The following is a 23,870-nucleotide window of genomic DNA, read 5'->3' as shown; positions in this document are numbered from 1 at the left end:
AGGAGCTGCTCTCTCACCTGTAGAGGTCGCTGAGCCGGCCGGCCCCCCAGCGGTAGTACAGGTCGTTGAGCAGCCGCTCGTGCAGCCCGAACAGGCACACGTAGTTGGGCACGGGGAGGGGCTCCTTGGCAAAGCAGGTGATGCTGTCCACCCGGTGGTACCTGTCGAAGTGCAGCCTGAAGTAGTTCCCCTGAGCAGCCTCTCCAGTCACAACCTGCGTGCCCTGCAGGAGGAAGCACAGGGAGCTGTGAGATGGACGAGCCCTGAGCTGGCACAGCTCTGCCTGCTGCCGGAGTGAGGGACACCTGGCACTGCTGGGTGCTCTGGGCACACCCCCTGCACCCTCTGCCCTGGGGCACCCCAAACAGCTGGAGAGCTGAGCTGAGCCCTGCTCAGCCTCCTGTGTGACACAGCACACACACCATAGCACGTTTACTGCCAGTAAAGGAACCCCGATACTGGATGTTCATGCTCCAACTGCAGCACTCAGCTTCAGCTATTGAATCAATCACTTAGACAAAAATGTAAAAATCTGCTTCAAACCTCATACTGCAGTGAGATGAGCAGATAGCTTGAAGCTATTTTTCCCAGCTGTATTCCTGTCACAGTTTTATACATTTCTACGACCTGTTGCTAGGCTACAGGAACCTTTAGTATTTCCACATCTAAGCTGGTACCTTTCACTGGCTTCTCTTACTTCTTTCTTAGAAAATTCTTTTAGGATTTACACGACATTTCTGGAGTGGCTTTTAAAAATATGGTCCCTTTTCAGGTAATCAGCAGGTAATCAGAGTGGCAGCAAAAGAATTCTGATCATATTCTAACAATTTGGAGTGACAAAACCAACTCCTCTCTGATAGTCCTTTCTGCTCTCCACTACATGCTGCTTTGGATGGCTCATCCTGGATCTGAAAAGCAAGCTTTGATTCCTCTCCCTAAACCATTTCATTTTAAAAAGCCCATTTGTTTCATTGCTGTTCAGGTTTTTAAATCAACACTGAAGTAGCTTTTAAAAAGCTGCTCTTTAAATCAACTGCAAAAATGGGCTTGATGCAGAAATTCCCAAGGACAAAGGTACAATCTATGTGAAAGAGGATCTTGCCTCAAGTCAGGCTGCCCAGTAAGAGAAGCACCTCCATGTTTGTATCCTGGGACATGGAGCCCAGCATGGGGAGTGCTTCCCTGTGCCCCATTCCAGGACAACACTCACAGCTGCAGGACTTGCCATTTCCTAGCAGCACAGAGCATCTCACCCACAATGCCTCCTGCTCTTCTAAAATTCTGCTGAGTTCCCTGCCAGACTGCCCTCCTCTGCATGCACTTGCAGCACCATAGTGCAGGGAGCAGAGAGGCTGAAAGCAGGAAATGCTGCTAACACTGTCCTGTGCCCTCTGCATGCAAACCAGGCATCTTTGGAGAGAGCCACACAGCAGGAACTGTGCAAAGCAACACCAAAGGTTCAGTTAGTTCTGTGACTGCCCCTGCTGCTCCCTCCAGCTGTACCTGGTGTGCACATGCCTCCAGACCCAGCTGCCCTAGACAGGAACATCTTTTCAAATAAACAGGGAGGATGAAACAAGACAAGTTCCATTATTTGACTTACATGACCACATGCATCATGTGCTACATCCAAGGAGGTGGGGATTCCAGGCTTGGAAATGTGCAAGTAGTTATAACCTCCAGGGAGAACACCACCTGCCACAAGTGAAAATACAAGATTTATTAGGTCATTAACAATGGAGAAAACAATGTATTTGTTTGTCCTCCTTCTGCCATCACATTTTTCCAGTCCAGAAGGAGCCTTGAGTGCTGTACTGCCATGAGAAGGCACCTGAGGTGAGATGGATCTGCCATACTGCAGAAGAGCAAAAATAGCTGAGGGGGTTGGAAGTGTGACAGAAATCCAGCTGGACATACCTTGAACTTTACACATTTTGTATACAGGGATGAGTCTGTCTGAGCCTTCTGGTGGCTCAGACCTGGGCTGAGAGGTTGGATCAAAGAGACTCAGCATGGAAGCAGCAAGCTCAAAGCCAATCTCCTTGGAGTTGAAGTTGCTGTGTGTCACATCATCCCTGAAGTATCTCCTGGAGAACTTTGTCATAGGACCTGCAGCCCTGATGTTGGGATCATTGGTGTGGAACTTGGTATCAATCACAACTCTTCCATCAAGAACAAGGCAAGCATCACTGGCAGCCTTGAAGGTTTCATAATCCAGTGTCCTGTAGGCAAAGCTAAAAAATGCCTAAAAAGAGATGTACGATAGTTGTATATTACTTACTGGCTGATTTCATAAATCAAACCCCAGATGTTATTCTGAATGCTATTTTAACAAACAAGAATATGAAATACAGTGTGATTTTAGCAACACTGTCACTGCAGAAAGATCCTTCTGATCCAGCATTTACAGCTACCAAAGGTAAAACTAAGAGAGCAGAAACTAGACTCTACTAAACTAGACTCATCTGCTTCTGGTTATTAGACAGTCCAAAAACTCCAGCATTGGCCACATCAAACAGCCTGAGTGGCTCTGCATATTTTCTGCCTTAGCCCAAACATGGAACCTGAACCAAGCACAGACCAGAACCCTTTGTGAAGTTTGTTTTCTTTCAAATGCCCAAGCCAGCCTGAAAGCCCAGGGAACAGAAAAGCACAGTGTATTTGGAATTTAGCAGGATAACTGTGCGTTACAAGTGTTCTCCCAACTGTTGGGCCTGTTTACCAACAAGCTGAGTTACTTTGGCACAGGGACAGTCAATGAAATGGACAGACCAGAAATTAAACTTGTTCAGAGGAAATGTCATCCTCATTCCAGCTATAGCAGCAGGATTTCAGTCAGTGGAAGCTGCAGAGGCCAAGGACCCTAAACCTGTAAATTCCTGCTCTAAGTCCCAAAGAAAAACATCCAGTGGTAATTGTCAGTGATTTGTCTTCTCGTGGCATGGGCACAGTCCCTCTCCTGGGGCACAGGCAAGCAGAGCTCCTGTCCCCACAGAAGCTGGGGCAGCACAACCAGCACTGCAAGGCAGGTGGTGCTGGGAGAGGCAGCAGATGCAGGAGAAGCAACAACCATGAGCAGAGCCCTGGAAGCCTCCTGTGGCTAAGGATAAACCCAGAGCTGGCAGAACACAGCCCCTGAATGAGAGTAAGACAGGAGTGCCCACTGGCCACAGAGGGTGAGAGGAGGAGGAATGACCAGGCTGAGAGAGGCTCTGAACAAGAGCACAGCCTGCAAAGGGCTCGGATGGACTGACTGTGTCATCACTGCAAGGGTTTGTGAAGCCCCAGAGCCCTCACAAACAGCTTTTAAAACCATCAGACAACAGGTTGCTGCCCCTCCAGCAAGAAACATTCTTTTACAGCTGAGGAAAGGGTGGAAGGGTGTCAGATGAGCACGTTTTCCCTTGCTGCCTTCATCCTGAACAGCCCAAGCCTTAACTGTGCCAGGTCAAAACATCATCTGTAATCTGTCCCTTCCTTGGTGCCACTCAGGACAAATCTGCGACTGGGGTAAAGGTGTCACCCAATTGTACCCCAAAGAGCTTTCTTGGGGACTAAGGGCAGGTGTCAGGAACTCGACTGGCTGAAAGAAAAGGCACAGAGAGCTGGAAATTTTAGCAGCACTGGCATAAGCAGAGATGCAGCAGTGGAGGAGCCAGAGCCCTGGGCTTGTTCACAGATGAACTATGCACAGCTAAAGGAATTTTGACCAGCTCAGAGAGCCAAAAATCAAGGAAGCTCTGGCCATGAGGGCAAGGGGGCCACACAGCCCCACATGCTGCTGGCTGACAGGCAGGACAGTGTCACAGAGGGGAGGGGAGGGGAGGGCTGCAACCTGCAGCTGCCATCTGTCAGCCCGGCCAGGAGGGAGGAGGGAGGCTGCTGCTTTAGGGAAAGAAGAGATTTTTCTCCCCTTGTTTTTATCCTGCAGGACTCAACAAATTAAGTCCCCAAGAACTGCCAATCAACAGTTGACACTGGCTGAAATCCCCCAAGGCCCAGAGCTGCTGCAGAGCCTGGTCTCTCCTGAGTGCAGCTGCCTTCCTGGTGGAGCTGCTCTCCAGAGCCCACTCCTCTGAGTCCAGCCCCCCAGGAGCCCTGCACAGCAGCTGACCTGGTTTGGGAGAGCACAAAGCCCTTGACATCACAAGTAATTGCAGGTCTTTCATTTAGAGAAAGAGAGACCTCCACAGGGAAGGACCATGGATGGAGGAAGGAGGAGACGGGGCAGGAATGGGCAGGAGAAAGAAACCCCAAGGCATCTGAAGGAACAGAGCAGGCAAGTGGTGGGGAGAAGAGGGGGGCTGAAGGGGAGATACCACGTTGGAAAAACAAGAACCACACTGAGATCCTTGTGGAAGGATAAAAATAGAGAGATTCCAAGGAAAAACGGGAGAGTGGAGGAACATCCCTACTGATATGGAGACCAAAGTCAGGAGACTGTTAAGGAGAAAAGTATGAGGTCTTCACCCCCATTGTGAAAAGGGCTGCAGAGCAGGGGCCCAGCAGGGACCCCAAACCTGGGGAGTATCTGGGAAGGGCACAGGGCTCACCCTCCCCACAGTTAACCCCACCAGCTGCACAGAGGAGGGCACAAACAGCAGGGATTGTGGAGGATTTGGTGGCTCCCTATGGATGCAAGTCCTGAAGGGACTCACTCACACTCACTTTTATTGGATTAGCCCAATAAAAGAAAACACAACTATGCTGGCCCTTAGGAAAGGCTAGAACCTGCCCCCACCCTCAGAGCAGAGCCACAGCTGTGAACATGCCTACAGCTTCCATAAGACACTGGTACTGGAAGGGAAAAAGACTGCAATCATTGATGTAGAGGGAAAAGAACCTGCTTAAAATATGTTTTCATGAAATTACATACTGTCCCAGTGTTTTTGGCTTCTGCTATGACAATCAAATGCACATAACTATAGACACATTTAAATAAGAAAAGGATGTCTGGAATTACTTTGAAAATGAACTAAGAGTATTTGTCACTCAGCAGTGAACAATTACTAGTGTGTCAGGTGACTCAAATCCATTTTAACCCAAATGAGTCAGGGCATTAACAATAGTTAATTTGGATTGTTTAACCAGTGGGTGCTCAGTCTCAGGGCAGCCAGGAGGCAGGTGAGGGTGCTCAGTCTCAGGGCAGTGAGGAGGCAGGTGAGGGTGCTCAGTCTCAGGGCAGCCAGGAGGCAGGTGAGGGTGCTCAGTCTCAGGGCAGTGAGGAGGCAGGTGAGGGTGCTCAGTCTCAGGGCAGTGAGGTTTGTACCCAGTGGTGCTCAGTCTCAGGGCAGCCAGGAGGCAGGTGAGGTGCTCAGTCTCAGGGCAGCCAGGAGGCAGGTGAGGATGCTCAGTCTCAGGGCAGCCAGGAGGCAGGTGAGGGTGCTCAGTCTCAGGGCAGCCAGGAGGCAGGTGAGGGTGCTCAGTCTCAGGGCAGCCAGGAGGCAGGTGAGGGTGCTCAGTCTCAGGGCAGCCAGGAGGCAGGTGAGGGTGCTCAGTCTCAGGGCAGTCAGGAGGCAGGTGAGGATGCTCAGTCTCAGGGCAGTCAGGAGGCAGGTGAGGATGCTCAGTCTCAGGGCAGTGAGGAGGCAGGTGAGGGTGCTCAGTCTCAGGGCAGCCAGGAGGCAGGTGAGGATGCTCAGTCTCAGGGCAGTGAGGAGGCAGGTGAGGATGCTCAGTCTCAGGGCAGTCAGGAGGCAGGTGAGGATGCTCAGTCTCAGGGCAGTGAGGAGGCAGGTGAAGGTGCTCAGTCTCAGGGCAGCCAGGAGGCAGGTGAGGGTGCTCAGTCTCAGGGCAGCCAGGAGGCAGGTGAGGGTGCTCAGTCTCAGGGCAGCCAGGAGGCAGGTGAGGGTGCTCAGTCTCAGGGCAGTGAGGAGGCAGGTGAGGGTGCTCAGTCTCAGGGCAGCCAGGAGGCAGGTGAGGGTGCTCAGTCTCAGGGCAGCCAGGAGGCAGGTGAGGGTGCTCAGTCTCAGGGCAGTGAGGAGGCAGGTGAGGGTGCTCAGTCTCAGGGCAGTGAGGAGGCAGGTGAGGTGCTCAGTCTCAGGGCAGCCAGCAGGCAGTGCCCACGCTGTCTGTACTCACAGCACACGGCAGCTGCAGTGGCTCACCCTCGCCCTCGGCCCCGCTGAACTCAGCCGCGCTGATGTGCCCGCGCTCGTCGCGCTCCCACCGCGCCAGGACCCGCTCGGGGTGCAGGGTCACCCCTGCCTCAGCCAGGGCCTCCTGCACCCTGCCCTGCACCTCTGCATCCTCCAGGCAGGGGCTGCCACGGCCCAGCGGAGCCTGCACCACGTGGATGTGGGAGCCCTGGATCCCCAGGGACAGCAGGGCTTCCACCGTGGTGTACATGTCAATCGTGTTCCCATAGACAATGACGTTCCCTGAGAGGGAAAAAAGGGAGAAGATTTCTAAGACGTACAACGAAAACCTTATTAGTATAACTCAGATGATAATAACATGGAATTGCTCTCTTTGACCCTCTTATTTCTCTGATGCTATGAAGCAAACAATGTTACCTAGCAACAGCAGCTAAGATAATTTAGTGAAGAATCTGTACAAAACATCCCACAAAGTAGGCAAGTACTTAACACAGAAGTATGATATTCATCCTGACCCCATAATCTGGAATTATTTTGATTGAAAAGCCTCTAGGGGTAAATTAATAAATAAATCACCATTTTTATCTCATTCTCCCCTCTCTCCCTAATTTTGCTCATTCAAAGGACTGATGGAGGGGGGGCAGACAGAATCAAATTCAATACACCGTGCAGAAAACCCTCACAAACCATGGAAAGGCCAAGTTATAGAAAACAAGCCCTTGTACCACATGGAGGTCACCAGTGCCACTCCTCCCTTCTGCCAAAGCCTGACCTCCAGAGAATGGGGATGGCCCTGCAGAGGTCCCTGTCCCCGGTGGTGGGGAGAACTCAGCACCACTCTGAAGGCAGCTGCACATGGCACAACGCCAGCCCAGAGCCATTCCATCCCTGCTCACTGCTGGGAGCTTGGCAAGCTGCAGCCAGCCATCCATCATCCACCCATCCATGGATCCCTCCATCCATCCATCCATGGATCCATCCCTCCACCCCTCCATGGATCCATCCATCCATCCATCATGACAGCAGTGTGCGGAACTGCTGCCATCTTGTGCAGAGCAGCAGCACAGAAACCACTCCTGAAGCCAGCTCCATCCTCCTGGGCTGGGCAAAGGGAGCTCAGACCTGACCCACCCCTGCAGAGCTGCAGGGCAGGGCCCTGCTCATTCCCCTGAACTGGTGCCACTTCAAAGGGCACAGCCAGAGCTGAGCAGGAGCACGGGGAGGGGAGGGGAGGGGAGGGTCTGTTCTGTGTGAGCACAACGGGACTCTCCAGCCTAAGGGCTAAAGCCCTCCTGGCAATAAGAGAGGCAGAGCTGGGAGGCAGCAGAGCAGCTGTGTGTTTTATCTCAGGATGGTTTCACATAGAGCACACCAACAATCCTCTGAGCAGGACCTGAACGTGCTCCTCTCCTCCCCACTCCCTCTGCCCCTGCTTGGAGCAGGCAGCATTTGTCTGCTCTGGGATCCACCAAACCTTTGAGCAGCCCAGGCAAAGCAGCAGCTGGCAGGGAGCTCCTCTCCAGGGGCTAAGGAGCCTCTCCCAGGGGAGAGCCCAGCCCTGCCCTGCAGGCTCTCTGTGCACCACACTCCCTGCAGCCATGCCACACCTCCACCTGCCTGCCCTGCCCACATCAGCTCCTGTGCTTCAGATCTGACCTGTGAGCACAAGGGTGCCTCTAAAGCACCTTCCCAGTGCTCATGTCCCTCACCTGGCCAGTGCTGCAGCCAGCTCACACATTCATCTCAGTGTGGCATTTCCATCTCACCACCAGTGGCAGCATCCCCTATTCCCTGAACTGTATTATTTCACGGGCTAAACTAATCTCACTGCACCATGTTTTACATGAGATGCAGGGCAACAACTAAACTGAGCATGCACACAGCCCCAGCTCCCAAGAATATTAATGCTAAAAATGTTAACAGATGTTCTACTATTCCCCTTTGAGCACATGTTATTTTATTCATCCCTATCAGTTTGGCTACTTGTGGCTGCCAAAGAAACATCTCTCTTCATAGCTGCCAGAGGAAAGACCTGCCCCATGAGTACACTGCACATCAATGACAGAAAACATGTTTTTACTGTTCACAGCAACCACCCCAGGGACAGAACCTGCAAATGCATGGGTTTGAAAACATAAGAAGAAAGATTGACTACTTAAATATCATACAGAATACAGAAATGCTCCGGGGTGTCCATCACTGACCCGACTTCCCAAGCCAGAGGAATTGTGTCTGCCAGGACACCTGTGCTCAGCTGCACTGGCCTCAGGAGAGTGCCCAAAGAGGAGGCAGATGTAAGCTGATTGTTTTTCCCTGCTGCAGCAGGGCACAATGCAAGAAGCACTGCAATCTGCTGGTGAAGAGCAGCTTTGCTAGACTCGTTTTTATTGGCACCACGTGCTGACAGTGCAGGCCAGGCTGACAGCCTCATGCTACATTTACACACTTTCAGCTGCAGGGAGTCAGATGAATGAGGAGTGAAGAGGATGCTGTGGCTGTGGCTTGAAAAGGAGGATGAGGAGGCTTCCCTGAGGCCAGCAAAGCTCCATTCTGGTGCAGGGCAAGGCTGGGCTGAGACCCTTCCCCCTCAGAGAGCAGCTCAGTTCCTGCATTAGACACTGGCATTTAGGGATGGACAAGATCACATCAGAGCCCTACATTTCTCAAGGAAAATTAAAATTCTGTTTTATATGGTAATATTAAATACAACTGCATTAGATCAGGGAAAGCAATGCTCCTTTATTGACCTCTTGTAAATCAACAATTTACTGCTTCTGCTTATTACAGTATTAGTGGCTTTTTAGATGACAGTGCTAGTAGTCTAGGAACTGCAGATATTCATTATGGACTGAAATTATGTCCACTGAACAGAGAGCAGTTCCTCAGGATGCTTTTATTATTTAACTACATGAAAATGTATGTATCTGTGAGTAAACATAATAACCTTCTACAGAAAAAACAGCCATAAATAAAGATCATTACAGTAGTTTTATCGTTTATTACCTGAATGTCAGCGTCCTGCTGCAGAGCAGACTCATTAATTTTCCACAAGTAGGAGCACAAGATTTCAGTGACCCTAATGTGACCTGAATCTTTGCAGTTTGCAAAAGCTGAAGGAGAAACCCAGTATGAACTAAAGCACTGGTGGCTCCAGTGGGTGATTCATGCACTAGAATTTTAATGCAAAACTATTCCTGCAAACACGCTTTTAATAGGGCAGTAAACCATGCTTAGGTGAAGAGAAAAAAATAATTGCTCCATTTTGGGCCATTAAAGCAGTTTTGTTCCTTACTTTACTTGCATCCTACTTTTATTTTCATGGAAAGTGCAGTGCTAATGGGAGATGAATTTCAATTAGTCCCAATTACAGCAGTAATAGGTTGCATGCATTAGGGGGCTGGGTTTCCTCAGTGAAGCCACAGTGGCAGCCCTGCTGCCAGGCCCTCAGCAGCAGCCAGCCCTCCCAGAGCCTGGCACAGCTGCCAAGGCTGAAAGAAGGATGTTTGTAGGAAACACAGCTGGAGGAAGGCAGGGTGAGGAGGGAGAGGAACAGATCAGTGGAGGGAGTCCTCTCCAGCTGGGCACTCTGCAGTGGAGAGTGTGGAGGGAAGAGCAAGCAGAGGGACCTGGAGCCAGAGCAGGGCAAAGGGGAGGGTGTCACATCTCCCCCAGACCACATCTCCACTGCAGACCAGCCCCCTGGCTGGGTGAATTTCCCTGCTGTGTGCATGGAGCCAGGCCAGGCTATCTCACTGGGAGATGCAGCCAAGGGCAGCAGCTACAGCAGTGCAGATGAAGAGCCATGGCTCAGCAGTGCTGCTGCAGGAGGTGCCAAGGCAGCTGAGACACCTGGCTGTGTTTGCTGCATCGCTGCTCCTCCAGGCACATCCCTGCACAGGGGCACCACAGCACATTCCAGGGTGGGCACACATGAAGGACTAGAGGCACAAACAGGGAAAGTGACCCCTCACCTGTGTGCAACACCTCCAAGTCAGCTGCTGTGCCAGCTCACACCAGGGAAGGCTGGGCAGGGCTGGCACTGGAGGACAGCTGGAACAGGACTGCCCCTGTGCTGATCACAGCAAGCCCTGGTGATGATAAAGGATCCCTAAAGGACTGCCAGGCAGGTGTGAACCTTGCACCACACCAGATCATTGCCAATTCTCATCACACTCCACAAACAAGGCAGGTAAAACACATCCTCAGGAAAGTCCTGCTCCTGCACTCTGCCAACAGGGATTCCCCACAGACAGCTTTCCTGCTCTGAACTGTCCTGACTCAGAGCCAGCAGGAACTGACATTTCATGAACCATTGGCTCTTTAGTCTCTGCTCCTCTAGTTCCAAGCTCACTCAGAAACCTGGATGGTCCCAGGTATTTTCCACAGCACACACACAGTGGGTGAACTAGTGCACAGATGAACAGAGCCCACATGACAAGGCTGAGGAAATACAGGGATAGTGTACATTGGGATAAACATTGGATTTTAAGGGTTAAAAAGTACCAGGAACTTGCAGCTCTTTGTGAAAATCTGTAACTGATGCAACTGAGTACAATGCTGACAGACACTTCCTAATTTAGACTTATTTTCTTTGTGTTATGCCACAAATCTAGATATTTTTCTATACAGTAGAAAAGCACAACCACTAACTAAATCATTATTTCATTGTCTAATTAACAACTCTGGACAGATTTGCATTTGGGACTTATTTGGTTTTATATAATAACAGCAGATAATTAATCTATCTCAAACCATTCTTTCCCAGCTAAATATGCTAGGTATCAAAAATAACAAAAAATCATAAATTAATCAGGGAAACAAAGCCTAGCAGATGAAAGAGTCGGTTACAATTCACGAGGCGCCGATTCCAGCAGGGAATAAAGGAAACCATAACCCTTGGAAGACATTTCTGAGTGTGTGCTAGCACAGCCCTCACCTGTGGAGCTGTCCAGGTTCTCCTCCAGCCAGTGTGCAGCCTCCAGGCAGTCCTGAGCATCGTTGGGAGTGAAGTGATTGGGAGGGACGGTCTCCATGTATCTCTGCGGCCACTGACTTGGGACCCCTCCCACCTCTGCTTCCACGGGAGCCAGGGCCTGCAAAGGAGTGGTGAGAGGACATGGCACAGACCTTGGAGGTGTTAACCACAATGTCACTCTCACCTTGGCTGCCCAAGGGCTGCTGTTCACCCTTTGTCACAGCCAGACGGCCACAGGGAGCACGGATCCCACCCAGCTGAGCGCCCCTGTGTGTGCAGCTGCTCCCTGCTCCCTGGGACCACTTCAAACAGCACTGCCAGGGCAAGTGCAGGCACATGGCAAACACCAGGGACTGCACAGCAAACAGCAGAACTGTCCCAGCACACAGCAGGGGATCTCAGCAGCTCTCTGAATAACAGATCACTTTAACGGCCCTTGGAAAGTCTCTGTGAGGCCAGACTGCCTCCACTTCTTGTCAGCAAAAATCAACCTTCTACAGTGACAGATTCTGTCCCAGAGAAAGGGATCAAAAGCTGCCTGATGGTTCAAATGTGAAGATTCAGGAACACATCCACTGTGTAATGCTGCTTTACAACAACAAGCTCAGTCTGAGCTGTACAAAGCAAAAAGGGAATCTTGTCTCTGACTTCCTCAGCACCACTGAGCCACATCCTGAACCCTGTTCCCACTGCCAGCCAGGTCAACTGAACTACTGCTGGGTCATACAAAACCAGGCACAACACCAAAAGATCTTACTCAACAAGTAAACCCCTAAATCATAATACACAGTGTTTTACTAAGCATTAATTCGACTGATTACCAAATAAGAAATAACTTATAAAAAGGGTGGACTAGAGCTCTGTGTAATAAACCAGAAGCCACTAATTTCTTTTTATCCTTTTGTACAGCTTGAAAGTGAGAATAGATGATGATGGGATTTCTTCTCAAAGGCAGACAAAGCCTGCCTTTCTCCTTGCTATCTTTGCCTTTCTCCCCCACTGCAGCTACTTGCCATAAATTATTTTGCTAGTCAGTTACCTCCAAACACCTTTTGCTAGGAACGCTTTTCCAGCCCACACTTCAGCTTTTGTTTCATCCCTGCAGCCCATGGGCTGCTGTTTAAGCATGCTCTGCTCTGAGAAGGGATCCCAGACAGTAGAGCCTGCTGCACACAGGCAGCCAGACACCACTGTGGGATGTGGCACAGCACTGCAAAGCTGCAGATATTGCTCACATCCATCTCCTGATTTTAAAGGCAAAATGCCTTGATCACAGCTCCTACCCCAAACCACAGAGGTAAGGCAAAGCCCTGCAGCCAGGGGGCTGGACCAAGCTGCCCATTTGGTTACTGGCCTGATGTGCTCATGGGGATACAGGAGCCAGAACAGAAGCCAGCTGCCCAGGAGTCTGAGTGGAAGCTGACCCTGTGGGGCTGGAGCTCAGCTTGGTTCCACATCTTACATGCAGCTAAGGGTCTGCTTCGATCTCACTGGAAACTCAGCTGTGCTACAGCACCAAGCAGCACCACGGACGTGCCTAGGCATGGCCATCACGTGAGATGAGGAATTAATTTGATAAGGAACTCTCTCTGTTTCCAGAACTAGGTCAAATGGTGTCAGGCCAGCTGGAGCTAAGTCTCCTGTGGCTGGGACCACATGTCAGCTGAGCCTGCTCCTTAGCAGGTGTAGTGGTTCTGGTGACAAAAACACTGGCAGCTTTGCCCCTGCCCAAGTGAACTCCTGTCCTGCAGCTTTGGCAGCAGCACCCACAGAGCCCAGGCTGCTCCCTGAGCTCAGAACTGCCCTGAGTGCAGGATCTGGACCCTCACCTGGTAGCTCTGCCCCGTGCACAGCACCAGGTAGTCGTAGGGCACCTCCCTGTCCCTGGAAACAACCACGCACTTGGCCCGCCGGTTGATGGCCGTCATCCTCCCAACCACCACGTTCACCCAGGAGCAAAGTGACATCTGGGCATAGTCCTCATCAGCAAAGCAGTGGCTGCAAAGAAAGAATATCTGCAAGTGACTCTTTGGCAGCTGGCAGCAGCATTGATTAGACATCTGGGGAGCTGGGCCCAGGCCCCCGGCAGTCCTGCCTGCTCCCTTGCTGGGAGTTTACTGCACTCCATGGCAAGAGATGAGGCTGTAGGAAATGCACAGTCACAAACTGACAGCTTTCTGCTAAAACCAAACAAACCCTTCCAGCACTGGGCCTCACAATCACATAATTTAAGAACAAAGTCAGAAATCTGTGCTTTGCTCTGCTTTTCCTTTGCAGGCTGATGCAAGGTAGAAGCTTTTGAACCTGCAAAGAAAATAACCCAACAGTCCCATTCTATCTCCAAGACAAGATTTCTTTATTCAGCTTTCCCTCAACTTTTCTTCCTTTGCTATTCAGCCTCACCAGTCATAGCTAAGGTGAGACACAAACACAGGGAATGCACTCTACCATTTTAGCAGCTATATTCTAAAAAGTTTAAAAATCAATAGAAAGTTAGGGAAAGGGTTGTCAGAGCTAGAAATAAAAGGCAGAGTTCTCATGTCTCCTATTGGTGGCCCTTTTCCAAAAGAACTTGCATGTTCTTTCTGCAAGAATTGCAAATACCAAAAGCACACTAAACTGCTCCTGAGCTGTGGGCTCCGGGATGTCTGGGGTGTGCATGCAGCACACAAGCAGTGTGCTCAGACAGTGAGAATTCCAGATCAGCATCCTAAAACCACCTGTTGGCTTTGACAGTCTCAGACAAGGTTTGCTTTTCTCATGTTTTAGGGTGTTCCAGCCTGCTCCAACAAGAAGCATCAGATATCCCTGGGCGTGAGAAAAGTATCAAAGACCTGGAAGCTGCTATTTAACAAAGCCAATTTTAAAGCAAAATCCAAATGGAACAAAACCTCTTTTAATGCCTCAGTAACAAAAATTACAATTATTTCCAAAGGTTTTTTAAGGTCTGGAGTGTGCCCCCACCAAGTAAATACCAGAACACTTACTTATTACTGCATTTGTGCCACCCTCCCTGTTTAAGAGATTGCTGAAGATAAAATATTTCCACACAGATGTGCAATACACACATCACTATAAAATGTGAGGAGAACCAGAGAGAGAACATTCCCAGCTAGGTCCATCCTGACCCCTGAACAGCGGCCCACCATGGAAATGCACAGGAGGCTGCTCAACACTGTGCAGATCCAGCTGGGCTCAGCTCCATCCCTCCCCAGTACTGAAAACCCATAGCAGGCACAGCCTGTCCAGTTAGGTTCTTCCAGTAGAACTGGACAAACCATTTACAGCTCTGTAGAGCAACAAACCCACAGGATCTACTGAAAAAGAATGCAACAGGTTTAAAACCAGCAAAGCAAAGAATGGCTGGTGTCACACAGGTGTCTGGTTTGTGAGACCAGAGCAGCCCAGCAGGAAGAAACACTGAACAACTCCATGAAAGAAGCTGAGTCTACCCCAGCCAGGACCTCAGGAGGAAAATGGCCAGTACAGGGACCCTGGGCTTCAGCCAGGCTGCCAGCTCAAGTCACCAAAGAAAATACATTTACCTGCCAAACTAAGCTCATGGCCACTTAGAGTCCCAAAAACTTGGCTCTATGTATACTTAGTGATGAAAAGTATTCCACTTTCTCCCAGGAGCCTCAAAGTGATGAAGCAGAAGGGGATGGGCCCTTGCTGAAGCACTTGATGCTTTCCTGTGGCACCAGCAGCTGCAGCAGAGTGTGGGTGGAACCAGCACTGACAGCTGCTGCTTTGCCATTAATACCAGGACACACATCCCAACACAGAGCTCCTGGTTCCAAACTCCCCAAACTGGCATTCAGGATGCCACAGGAACAAATACAGTTGATTTCACAGCCTGGGAAATTTTAGGATTGAATTGCCAGGCTGTGATGCTCTGTGTCCTCTGTACTCACAGATACCAGAGGAAAATAAATCAGGGAAAAAACCACTGACAATTCTGAACTGTAATAATGCAGAAATCTATAAATAAAATGAACATTAAGGACAGAAGAAGGTTTTCAAAAGCACCTCTATAATTGAGGTGCACAGCTCCCAGGAGACTGACACTCCAAAATCACAGGGATGCTTTCAGAAATCACACCCTGCAGAGTTCAATTTTCACTCTTAATCTGCTTTCAGATTTTAACAACTAAATCTGGTGAGGCAGCTCTGAACTGCAACTTTCTGTCAGGAAGGATGCTTTGTCAGTACAACTCTTTTCTACAGTGAACTCAGGAAAAAGACTGCATGCATTTATGGAGAATGTAATTCCTCCATTTGCTAGATTTGCACTTGAACACACCCCTTCCTACAGTACAAAATGTAATACAGATGACTACTTCTACAAAATTCTTTGTTGGGGCAAAATTCCTAATGAGATCAGATGGTTTTAAACAGGTTCCCACTACACTATTTTCACATCTTTGGAGAGATCTCATTTGTAAGGTTCAGCAAGCAGATGTGGATCAGTTTTGCCATTTAAAGGGCCAGCCCTTTAGTGCACTGCAGCTCACTGAGGAAAAGATTTGGTAAAATACAATGTGAAGGCTCCAAAGAGTCACATGCCAAATCTAAATAACTTGGTATAAGTTCATTCCCCAGCTATTCAGAATAACTGATCCATTTTAATTCTATGCTTCTCAACATTCAAAACAATCATGTTCAGGTACACAGTGATGATTTATTCCAAAATCAAACCCAAAAATACTGTATTTAAATGAGAATGGCATACTATGAATTTTAAAGAGGTGAGACTTTATCTGAGCAAATGGAAGTTCTTGTATTTATAATGGCAAACAAGGAAGCCCATGAAGTGTTTGACAGTCCCTAGACAAAGGAGACATCCTGTGTCTTCAACCTGGAAATTGGAAGGCAGAGCCCACTGTCCAGGCAGAACACAGTGGATTGCTGCTGGGGCACTATTTCCCTGCTCATAATTCTATCCAACTCCTCTTGTAGGTGAGCACAGGCTGGACAGACAGGCTGGAGTATTCTGGGGCTCTCTATGGATGGATCTAAAATTCAGGACAGGTTCACAAGAATTACAAAGTGTTATGTTTTCTGCAGGAGCTATGGAAGTGTTTAGACAGGAAGTCAAACCTGCTAATTAAAAATCTTCTATACTTGGAGCTCTGTGGGTCTCTTCCTGGAAGTCCATGAATGGAAATCAAGGTCAGGTTGTTGAACTTCAGACGTGGCCTGTGGAAAGAAAAACAAAGAGCAACAGTTGAAAGAAATTCAGAGGGCACGTCCAAGGAGCAGCACAGCTCAGAATTCCATGTTGAGGAGGATACAGAAAGCAATTCCTTTACAGGGACACAGTGTTCCACTCTGCTCAGCCACAGGTGTCTCTGGCTACAAAGAGAAGAACAATCTCCACCACGGTCTCAGTAATGCCGGGGTAAGGAGGGGGACAAGACTGACAGTATGTTGAACTAAATGTGATCTGACATTTGAAAACAAATAAATATTATGAGTGATTAAGCCTTCTAATCTTCAAGGCTTTCTGTAAGTTAAGGATGGACTGATGCAAATGGTACAAAGGAATCAGAATGTTTTTTATCAACCAATGTTAATTTGTTATTCATACATTTAAAAAATATATTCAAACAAAGTTAAAGGTCATACTTAAACCAAGGAATTTCAAGGTTATGGCTGCCCCTCTCAAAATGCATATTAATAGTTTAATTCTGGATTATAGATTATCTGTGGTAAATCTCCATGCATACTCAGCCCAAGCACAAAGTAATAAATAACCTTAATGTAACAGAGTGCATATATTTATACAGATTATGGGCCTGATTCTCATTTAAATTAAGGTCACTCTGCAGAGGTGGATGTAAATAGAATTTGCTTTTCATTTATGGCCACCTTATGCTGCCTGAGTGCTCAAAAATGGTCTCATGTAAATGAGAGCAAGCCTGACCCAGGAAGCTGAAGGCAGGGTGTGAGAGAGCTGCCATCTGCACACTGCTCCTGGGCTGCCAACAACAACTGCAGGAGCTCCACTCACTGCCAGGGCACAGCTCCTGGGCCTTTGTTTGCTGGCAGTAGTCACATAAACACCCTGCACACCCTCCCTTCTCATAGGAAGATCTCCTTTCAGCGTGGAGCTGAAGGCATCTGCACACGCCAACAGGTGCCGAATCCAGGGGCCACAGCAACGCCACATTTAAATATTTAATGTAATATTTAACTCAATAATATTTAGGATAGAAACCCTGTCAGTCAGCACCAGAAACATGGCAGAACCAGAGTTGTAGGCACCATGAATGTGCCTCTTTTGCATGACTGCACAATGATGCCCTTTATTGATCTGGTCACACACCACTTCCCTCTCTGTTGACTCCACACACAGGCATCCAGGATTCCCAGTCATCTGGTACTTGTTCCCTCTTCCCACTGAGCAGGAGGCTCCAATCAGCCCTTGCAGGCAGCACAATTTACTAACTAATGATTTACTTCAGTGCTGCCATGGCATCCCCATATTCCCAGACATGAATTCATGTTTCCCACTCCTCCATCTCGTAGGCACCCAAATGTTGATGAGCATCCCCCTGGCTGCAAGGGGATGGAGCAAGTGGCACCTTTCATTTCCCTTTACACTGAGCAGAAGGCAGGCAGGCAGCAGGGTGGCTGGTGCAGGGGCAGAGCTGCTGCTTCCTGTCAAACCTGCCCAGTGCTTAAGACAAAAAAAGGATGGCTCACCTACTACAGCTCTTGATTCCTCACTGGTGCCTAAAATCTCTTGACTGAACAACAACCACAGCCCTGGACACGGCAGTGCTGTCAGGACAGGGACTGACTCAGATGCTGCTAACAGATACAACAGTGCCCAACCCAAAACATGGCAAAGTGGAGGTTCCCATTTGGTGGAAAAGTCTCCAAGTTAAGAGCCCTGAACCTGTGCAACGTTAAACAAGTGCACCTGCATTTCAGAAGCAAATAATTCCAGCAGGGATTCACGTTGCTGTGGATACAGAGGGAAGAACAGCTCAAAGACACTGGTAAAGCAGGGAGGGATTAGAGTATCTAGGGAAATAAGTAAAAGGTGTTGGGTTTCAGTGCACTGGCTCTGGAGGATGGCTAAAAACAAAAATCTGTACACCCTTGTCCTCAAAATAAAACAGGGTTACCAATTTACTGAGCACAATCAAAAGGACACACAGAAAAGTTTTAGTGCAGTTTTTACATATATCCTGGTGTTTGTGAATCTGTTAGAGTATTCCTTGCTCATTTTGCTGGATTTTTTTGCCTGATGTCTTGCTACCTTTCCCCCACCCCCCCCTTTCTGTGTGTGGCATAATGATAGAAGCTTAGATGGTGGAAGCTGCCTGAACAAATAATTTAATTAATTGCTTTCATTAAACCCCTCATTATCACAACAAGTCAAATCACTTCTGCTGCAAAATATAAAGTGCAGCAAAGTAGTCTCCATGAACCCGAGCATTTCAATTTATTTGAAATCCTGCATTCTTAAAGATTATTTTCCCAGTCATCAATAAAAACTAAAACAAAGGAGTGACAGAAGATAATGCTTTATCTGCCTCCTAAAATTGGTAACTATGTGAACTGCTCTCCTGCATATATAATTTTTAAACAATAATATCTGAATTTATAACCTATCCAAAAGTAAAGTCTTAATGACACTGGATCCTCAGCTTCACTGCAGCAAAGCCTTTATAAAAATAGCATCTCAAGATCATTCTGAAAATAGTAAAAAAAAAAAAAAAAATCTGATTTCAGGACTAAACACTGAAAAGTAAGATGAGATAAAGTCTTGCATTAACAAAACTTTGAAATCAGGAAGATCTCTGTCCTGCAAACAAAAAGGAACAACACTAAGAATTTTGCAGGAGGAAGGAGCCCAGAAGCAGAGATGGTGACAAGAGTCTCAGCAGGTCATGACCTGTGTTCAAGGAACTCTGCACGGCCAGGTGTCACTCTGCCTGTGCAAGGCAGATGGGGACAGCTCTCCTCTTCCCTGCAAAGGAGCAATTCATCCAAAGCACGTCTTTTTTTAAGGGAACATTTCAAGAACAGCAATCAGGATCTGGAGAAGAGACTTGTCCAGGAGGAGAAGGTATTCTAACAGATTTCACACCCACCAAAACCACCTCTCCTCCAGAACCTTCCTGAGGGCACCAATTACAGATTGACTGCTGACCAGCAGATGTGCATCTCCAGGCTACCCCTCTCCAATTACCAGTAAACAAGGATTAGCCAGTTCTCCCCTGGATCAAACAAGGGAAAAGGGCTGAGTGTGAATGAATTTGCTCAACAAAAGAAGGGATATCAGCACAGTGTTTACTGGGACACTTGTCAATGCAAGGCTCAAGGAGGGGCTTTCCACACAACCTGGCCCATGACAACTCTTCCCCTCAGCAAAATATTTCATCATGCCCCAGCTGCTTCTCCTGCTATTAAAACAACAGGGTCCCTTTAAAAACTCCTATTTTGATGAAACAGTGCTTTGGATTTTTTTTTTTTTTTTCCAGAAACTTCCTGCCAGTCCAGGCCATGAAAACCATACTGCCACCATTTTTGACATCTTAGCAAGAATCCATTCAAGAGCTAAAGAACATTTCCTTCACTCTTTGACCAACACCCTTCAAGGATTTGGGAGTGCTTCTCTCACCACTGGTAGCTGGGTCTCACACCAAACTTTGAACTTGAGGTTCACTATTTAGTAACAATGACATCAGCAAGGTATCAACATTATTCTCATAGGCAATCCAAACACAGCCACTAGAAATAAAATTAATCTATCCCAGCCAAACCCAGGGCAATCCTGTCTCACAAGCTGTTCTCCTCCAGTTAAATTTGGATTCTCCTGCTAGGTTACATGAATCACTCCTCTCACTCTTCCCCTTCAAGTGCCTAGCCCTAGATTTCCTTCTCTGCAGTTATTTTCTTGTGGTTATATTGCTTGTTTCCCATCCTCTGTGCTGATCCTTTTATAGACAATAAAATTAAACACACCAGCAACTCTGATTCTGTTGCCTTCCAATTCATTTACTAATTCCTATTTTTTTTAGGTGGCTTTACATCAGTCCACAATCTTGATTTTCTCACTTTTTCCAGTTTCTTCTTTTGAACTCCATCCACCTTATAACTCATTATTTTGAAACTCCTCATCCCCCTCCTGTGGCTTCACTGCTTTTGTCCCTTCCAGTCACCTCTCACTTCCCAGCAACTGATTTTGCTTACAAAAACTAGAGCATCCACTCAGGATCTGCAGCATTTTCACAATCTAGGTTACTAAAATCAACGTGGAAAGCTCCTACAGTATGAATTAGTTTGTAACAGGGCAGGGAAATCTAAAGAGCTCTTTTCCTTGGCCACTCAAAACACAGTAAATCAAACCCATCCATATCCTTCCACAGGGTTCACAAGGGCAGCTCTGCCATCCCAAACCTAAGTCAGCTTTGAGCCTGACCTAATCAAAGCACCATAAACCACTGCTTCAGTGAGAGCCCTTCCTTCCTAAAATTCCAATTTCCATTCCACAAGTCTTATGGCATTTCATTTTCTTCAAAAATGGCAATTCTTTTCCTAGACAGAAAATGAGGGATATCTGATGATGGCCTTGGCAGTTAGTCTCTTGCTGTTTAATCACCTTGCAGATTCCAAACCACAGCTGAGAGACATCAACACCATTTCCCACAAATAAAGGTGCCATAAATTGGGCAGTAAAACTAAAGTGTGGTAGAAACTTCACTGCTGCTGTGTGAGTGCTTCAGTGAGTGACACACAGTGCAGACTCCAGCTTGCTAATAGGTCATTTTCAAAGTTATTGCCCAATTACCCATGTTTAAAACCAAGGTGGTGGGGTTTTATGGCTGTGTACTAGACTGCAATTTTCCAAACTCCTGCAGAGGAGACAAGAATTCTGACCCCATGATGCAGCCTGGTGCAAAGCTGGCAATGCTGCCTTCAGAGGGGCACCCTCACCATTCCCAGATCCACCAGGCAGACTGCCCTTAAACCTGGAAGCTTGAGGTTTAACTGGTGCCACTCTGCCAGCAGCACAGCACAAAACTCACTGAAGCTGCACATTCTGAGGCACCCCCAGTGCCAGCTCCTCACAACACAGGGCTGGCAGCCCTGGCAGGACAGGGACACAGCTGGCAGGGCCAAACCCCTGATCTCAAACACCCTGGAAGGACAGGGACATCTGGCAGGGCCAAACCCCTGATCTCAAACACCCTGGCAGGACAGGGACACATCTGGCAGGACCAAACCCCTGATCTCAAACACCCTGGAAGGACAGGGACACAGGTGGCAGGACCAAACCCCTGATCTCAAACACCCTGGAAGGACAGGGACACAGCTGGCAGGGCCAAACCCCTGATCTCAAACACCCTGGAAGGACAGGGACACCTGGCAGGACCAAACCCCTGATCTCAAACACCCTGGAAGGACAGGGACACCTGGCAGGACCAAACCCCTGATCTCAAACACCCTGGAAGGACAGGGACACAGGTGGCAGGGCCAAACCCCTGATCTCAAACATCCATCCTGCAATGAGTGACCTTCACAGGCCAGCACCCTGACTCTGGCCCTCAGAGCACACACACTAACAGGACTCAAGCCCACACTAACCACCAGTGGGAAGGAGCACAGCTCAGCCACACAAGCCATTCTCCTCCATGCAGCAGCCTGCACACTGTGTGCTTCCAAGCAAGCCTCTGGAGGGCTCAGCTCTGGGCACAGACTTCAAACCAAGGCAGACAGGAGCAGAGGAGAGAGTGGTGCCCTGTCCTCCATGGCTGCAGGGAGCTGGGCAGCCCTGGTGCAGCAGTGCTGTGTGTTTGCCCTGAGCTGCACTGATGACTGGGACCAGGTGACCAGCTCAGAGCTGAGTCACCAGCAGGGGATGATGGATGCAGCCAGTGTTCTATAAACACCCCTGTGACTCACTCCACCTCTGAGCAGGCTTTTCAGGAGAAAACTGCTATTTCCAAGATCAGCTTCTACACTCACCATGAAGTATTCAAAGGGAAAATCTACAAATACTTGCAAATTTCAAGTGTGAAAGAACACTCAGAGAAGAGTATGTATATGTTCAAGGGGCAAGTATTTCAAGTTGCAATAATCTTATTTAAAGCTGCAGACAGCCTCAAAAGCAAGGCTGCAGCTATAAAATATTGATGGTAATTAAAATATTGAGTCTCATTCTCAGGCAGAGGCTGTTGGGAAGGCTGTGCTGACCCACACTCTCCCTGTCTGTGTGTGGGATCAGTCACTGCTGTTGTGATGCCGACTGTGTGACATGGCCAGCTCTGACCCACCACATTTATCTCTGTCACAGCCCCAGCTCTGCTCTCCACCAGCCATGGGAGGCCACAAAGACTGAGGGATGAGGCTGCTGAGGCTGAGGCTCCAGGGGAAGGCTCAGGGAAGCACACACGTGTCAGCTCATGGGGCAAAGACAAATAGGACACAACAATGGCCACCACTAACCCATTCACTGCATGTTAGCTCTGTGATCAGCAAGTAAGCACTAACTATTTAATTAGTCAACTAATTAGGGACAGGCAACATGGAAGGCTTCAGATGTTCCCAGACAAATGCAAAGATAAAAAGCCTAATTAACCAGCAAGCATTATGCTAACTACAGCCAAACAGGCCAGATGTGCAGGATATTGTGTGCCCTGTGCTGCCAGATAACGGGCTCACAGGATCCCTGTTCAAACCTTGGAGCCCATCCTGGGTACCCTGAGCTGCCAGTGGCTCACAGGATCCCTGTTCAAACCTCAGAGCCCATCCTGGGTACCCTGAGCTCTCAGTGGCTCACAGGATCCCTGTTCAAACCTTGGAGCCCATCCTGGGTACCCTGAGCTCTCAGTGGCTCACAGGATCCCTGTTCAAACCTTGGAGCCCATCCTGGGTACCCTAGCTCTCAGTGGCTCACAGGATCCCTGTTCAAACCTCAGAGCCCATCCTGGGTACCCTGAGCTGCCAGTGGCTCACAGGATCCCTGTTCAAACCTTGGAGCCCATTCTTAAATGCAATAATTATTTTAATGTACCCACAGGGAGAAGGAAATAGATTCCATAACCATTTCACATTAAAATACTGTGATTTTAGGCACCATTCACTTATGGCTGTCTCCTGTAGCACATCACATACATTCCAACATCCTCAGAGAATAAGTCATTGTTTGCATCAGGATTTGGATTAAGGAGGTTTTCAAAACCAGGCATTAAAACCATTTTTCCCTATAATCAAAACCAATAGTGGTTTCACAGCTGTATGCAAAGAGGTGGGTAAAAGCCAAGGGGTTCCCTGCACTGGAACCAGTGACAAGACAGTGCTGGGAGCAAGCTCCACGATCCTTGAGCCAAACTTCCATCCCTGCTGCCTGGGATTGCATCCTGCTCCAGGAACCAGCCCCCAGCATTAACTGGAAATACTGGGGTTTGTAATCCTGTGCTGTTCTGGTCTGACCCTGCCCATTCCTTTGAAACTAGCAAAGGAATGTAGAAAAAACACCCCAAACCAACCAAGTAACAAAATGTATTTCTTCAGTCTCAAAGAAGTTGGAAACACTTGCAAGATCGAGCTCTAATAATTGCCACATCGGTAAGTGAATTTCATTTGTGTGTTTCTATGGTGACTGGTAATGTAAAATAATTAAGGATGAAGAATAATGATGAGAAAACGACTTCCTCTTTTTAAGGATTAGGGCTCACAAATTGATTCAATCCAGCTATTTTTAGTGCATGTAACCTTTGCAGGGAATATTAGAAAATTATGAGTAAATTAAACTAAATTGTTTTAAAAGGCCTTCA

At 48.3% G+C, this 23,870-nt stretch overlaps 1 protein-coding gene across 1 annotated transcript in view; it reads right to left on the bottom strand.

Annotated features, from left to right (window-relative positions):
* Positions 1-23,870, bottom strand: part of CFAP61 (cilia and flagella associated protein 61) — an 85,335-nt gene that overhangs the window by 20,988 nt on the left and 40,477 nt on the right. The window contains exons 18-24 of the mRNA XM_056487201.1: positions 16,174-16,272; positions 12,903-13,071; positions 11,035-11,191; positions 6,082-6,380; positions 1,918-2,245; positions 1,604-1,695; positions 18-223 (exon numbers count right to left, since the gene is read on the bottom strand). Coding sequence (XP_056343176.1) covers positions 18-223; positions 1,604-1,695; positions 1,918-2,245; positions 6,082-6,380; positions 11,035-11,191; positions 12,903-13,071; positions 16,174-16,272 — 1,350 coding nt within the window. The remainder of the gene's footprint in view (positions 1-17; positions 224-1,603; positions 1,696-1,917; positions 2,246-6,081; positions 6,381-11,034; positions 11,192-12,902; positions 13,072-16,173; positions 16,273-23,870) is intronic.

Source organism: Oenanthe melanoleuca, chromosome 3 (genome assembly GCF_029582105.1).
Source record: "Oenanthe melanoleuca isolate GR-GAL-2019-014 chromosome 3, OMel1.0, whole genome shotgun sequence".
Taxonomy (NCBI): domain Eukaryota; kingdom Metazoa; phylum Chordata; class Aves; order Passeriformes; family Muscicapidae; genus Oenanthe; species Oenanthe melanoleuca.
Note: the sequence above shows the minus strand (reverse complement) of the source record. Positions and strands in the feature narration are given on the sequence as shown.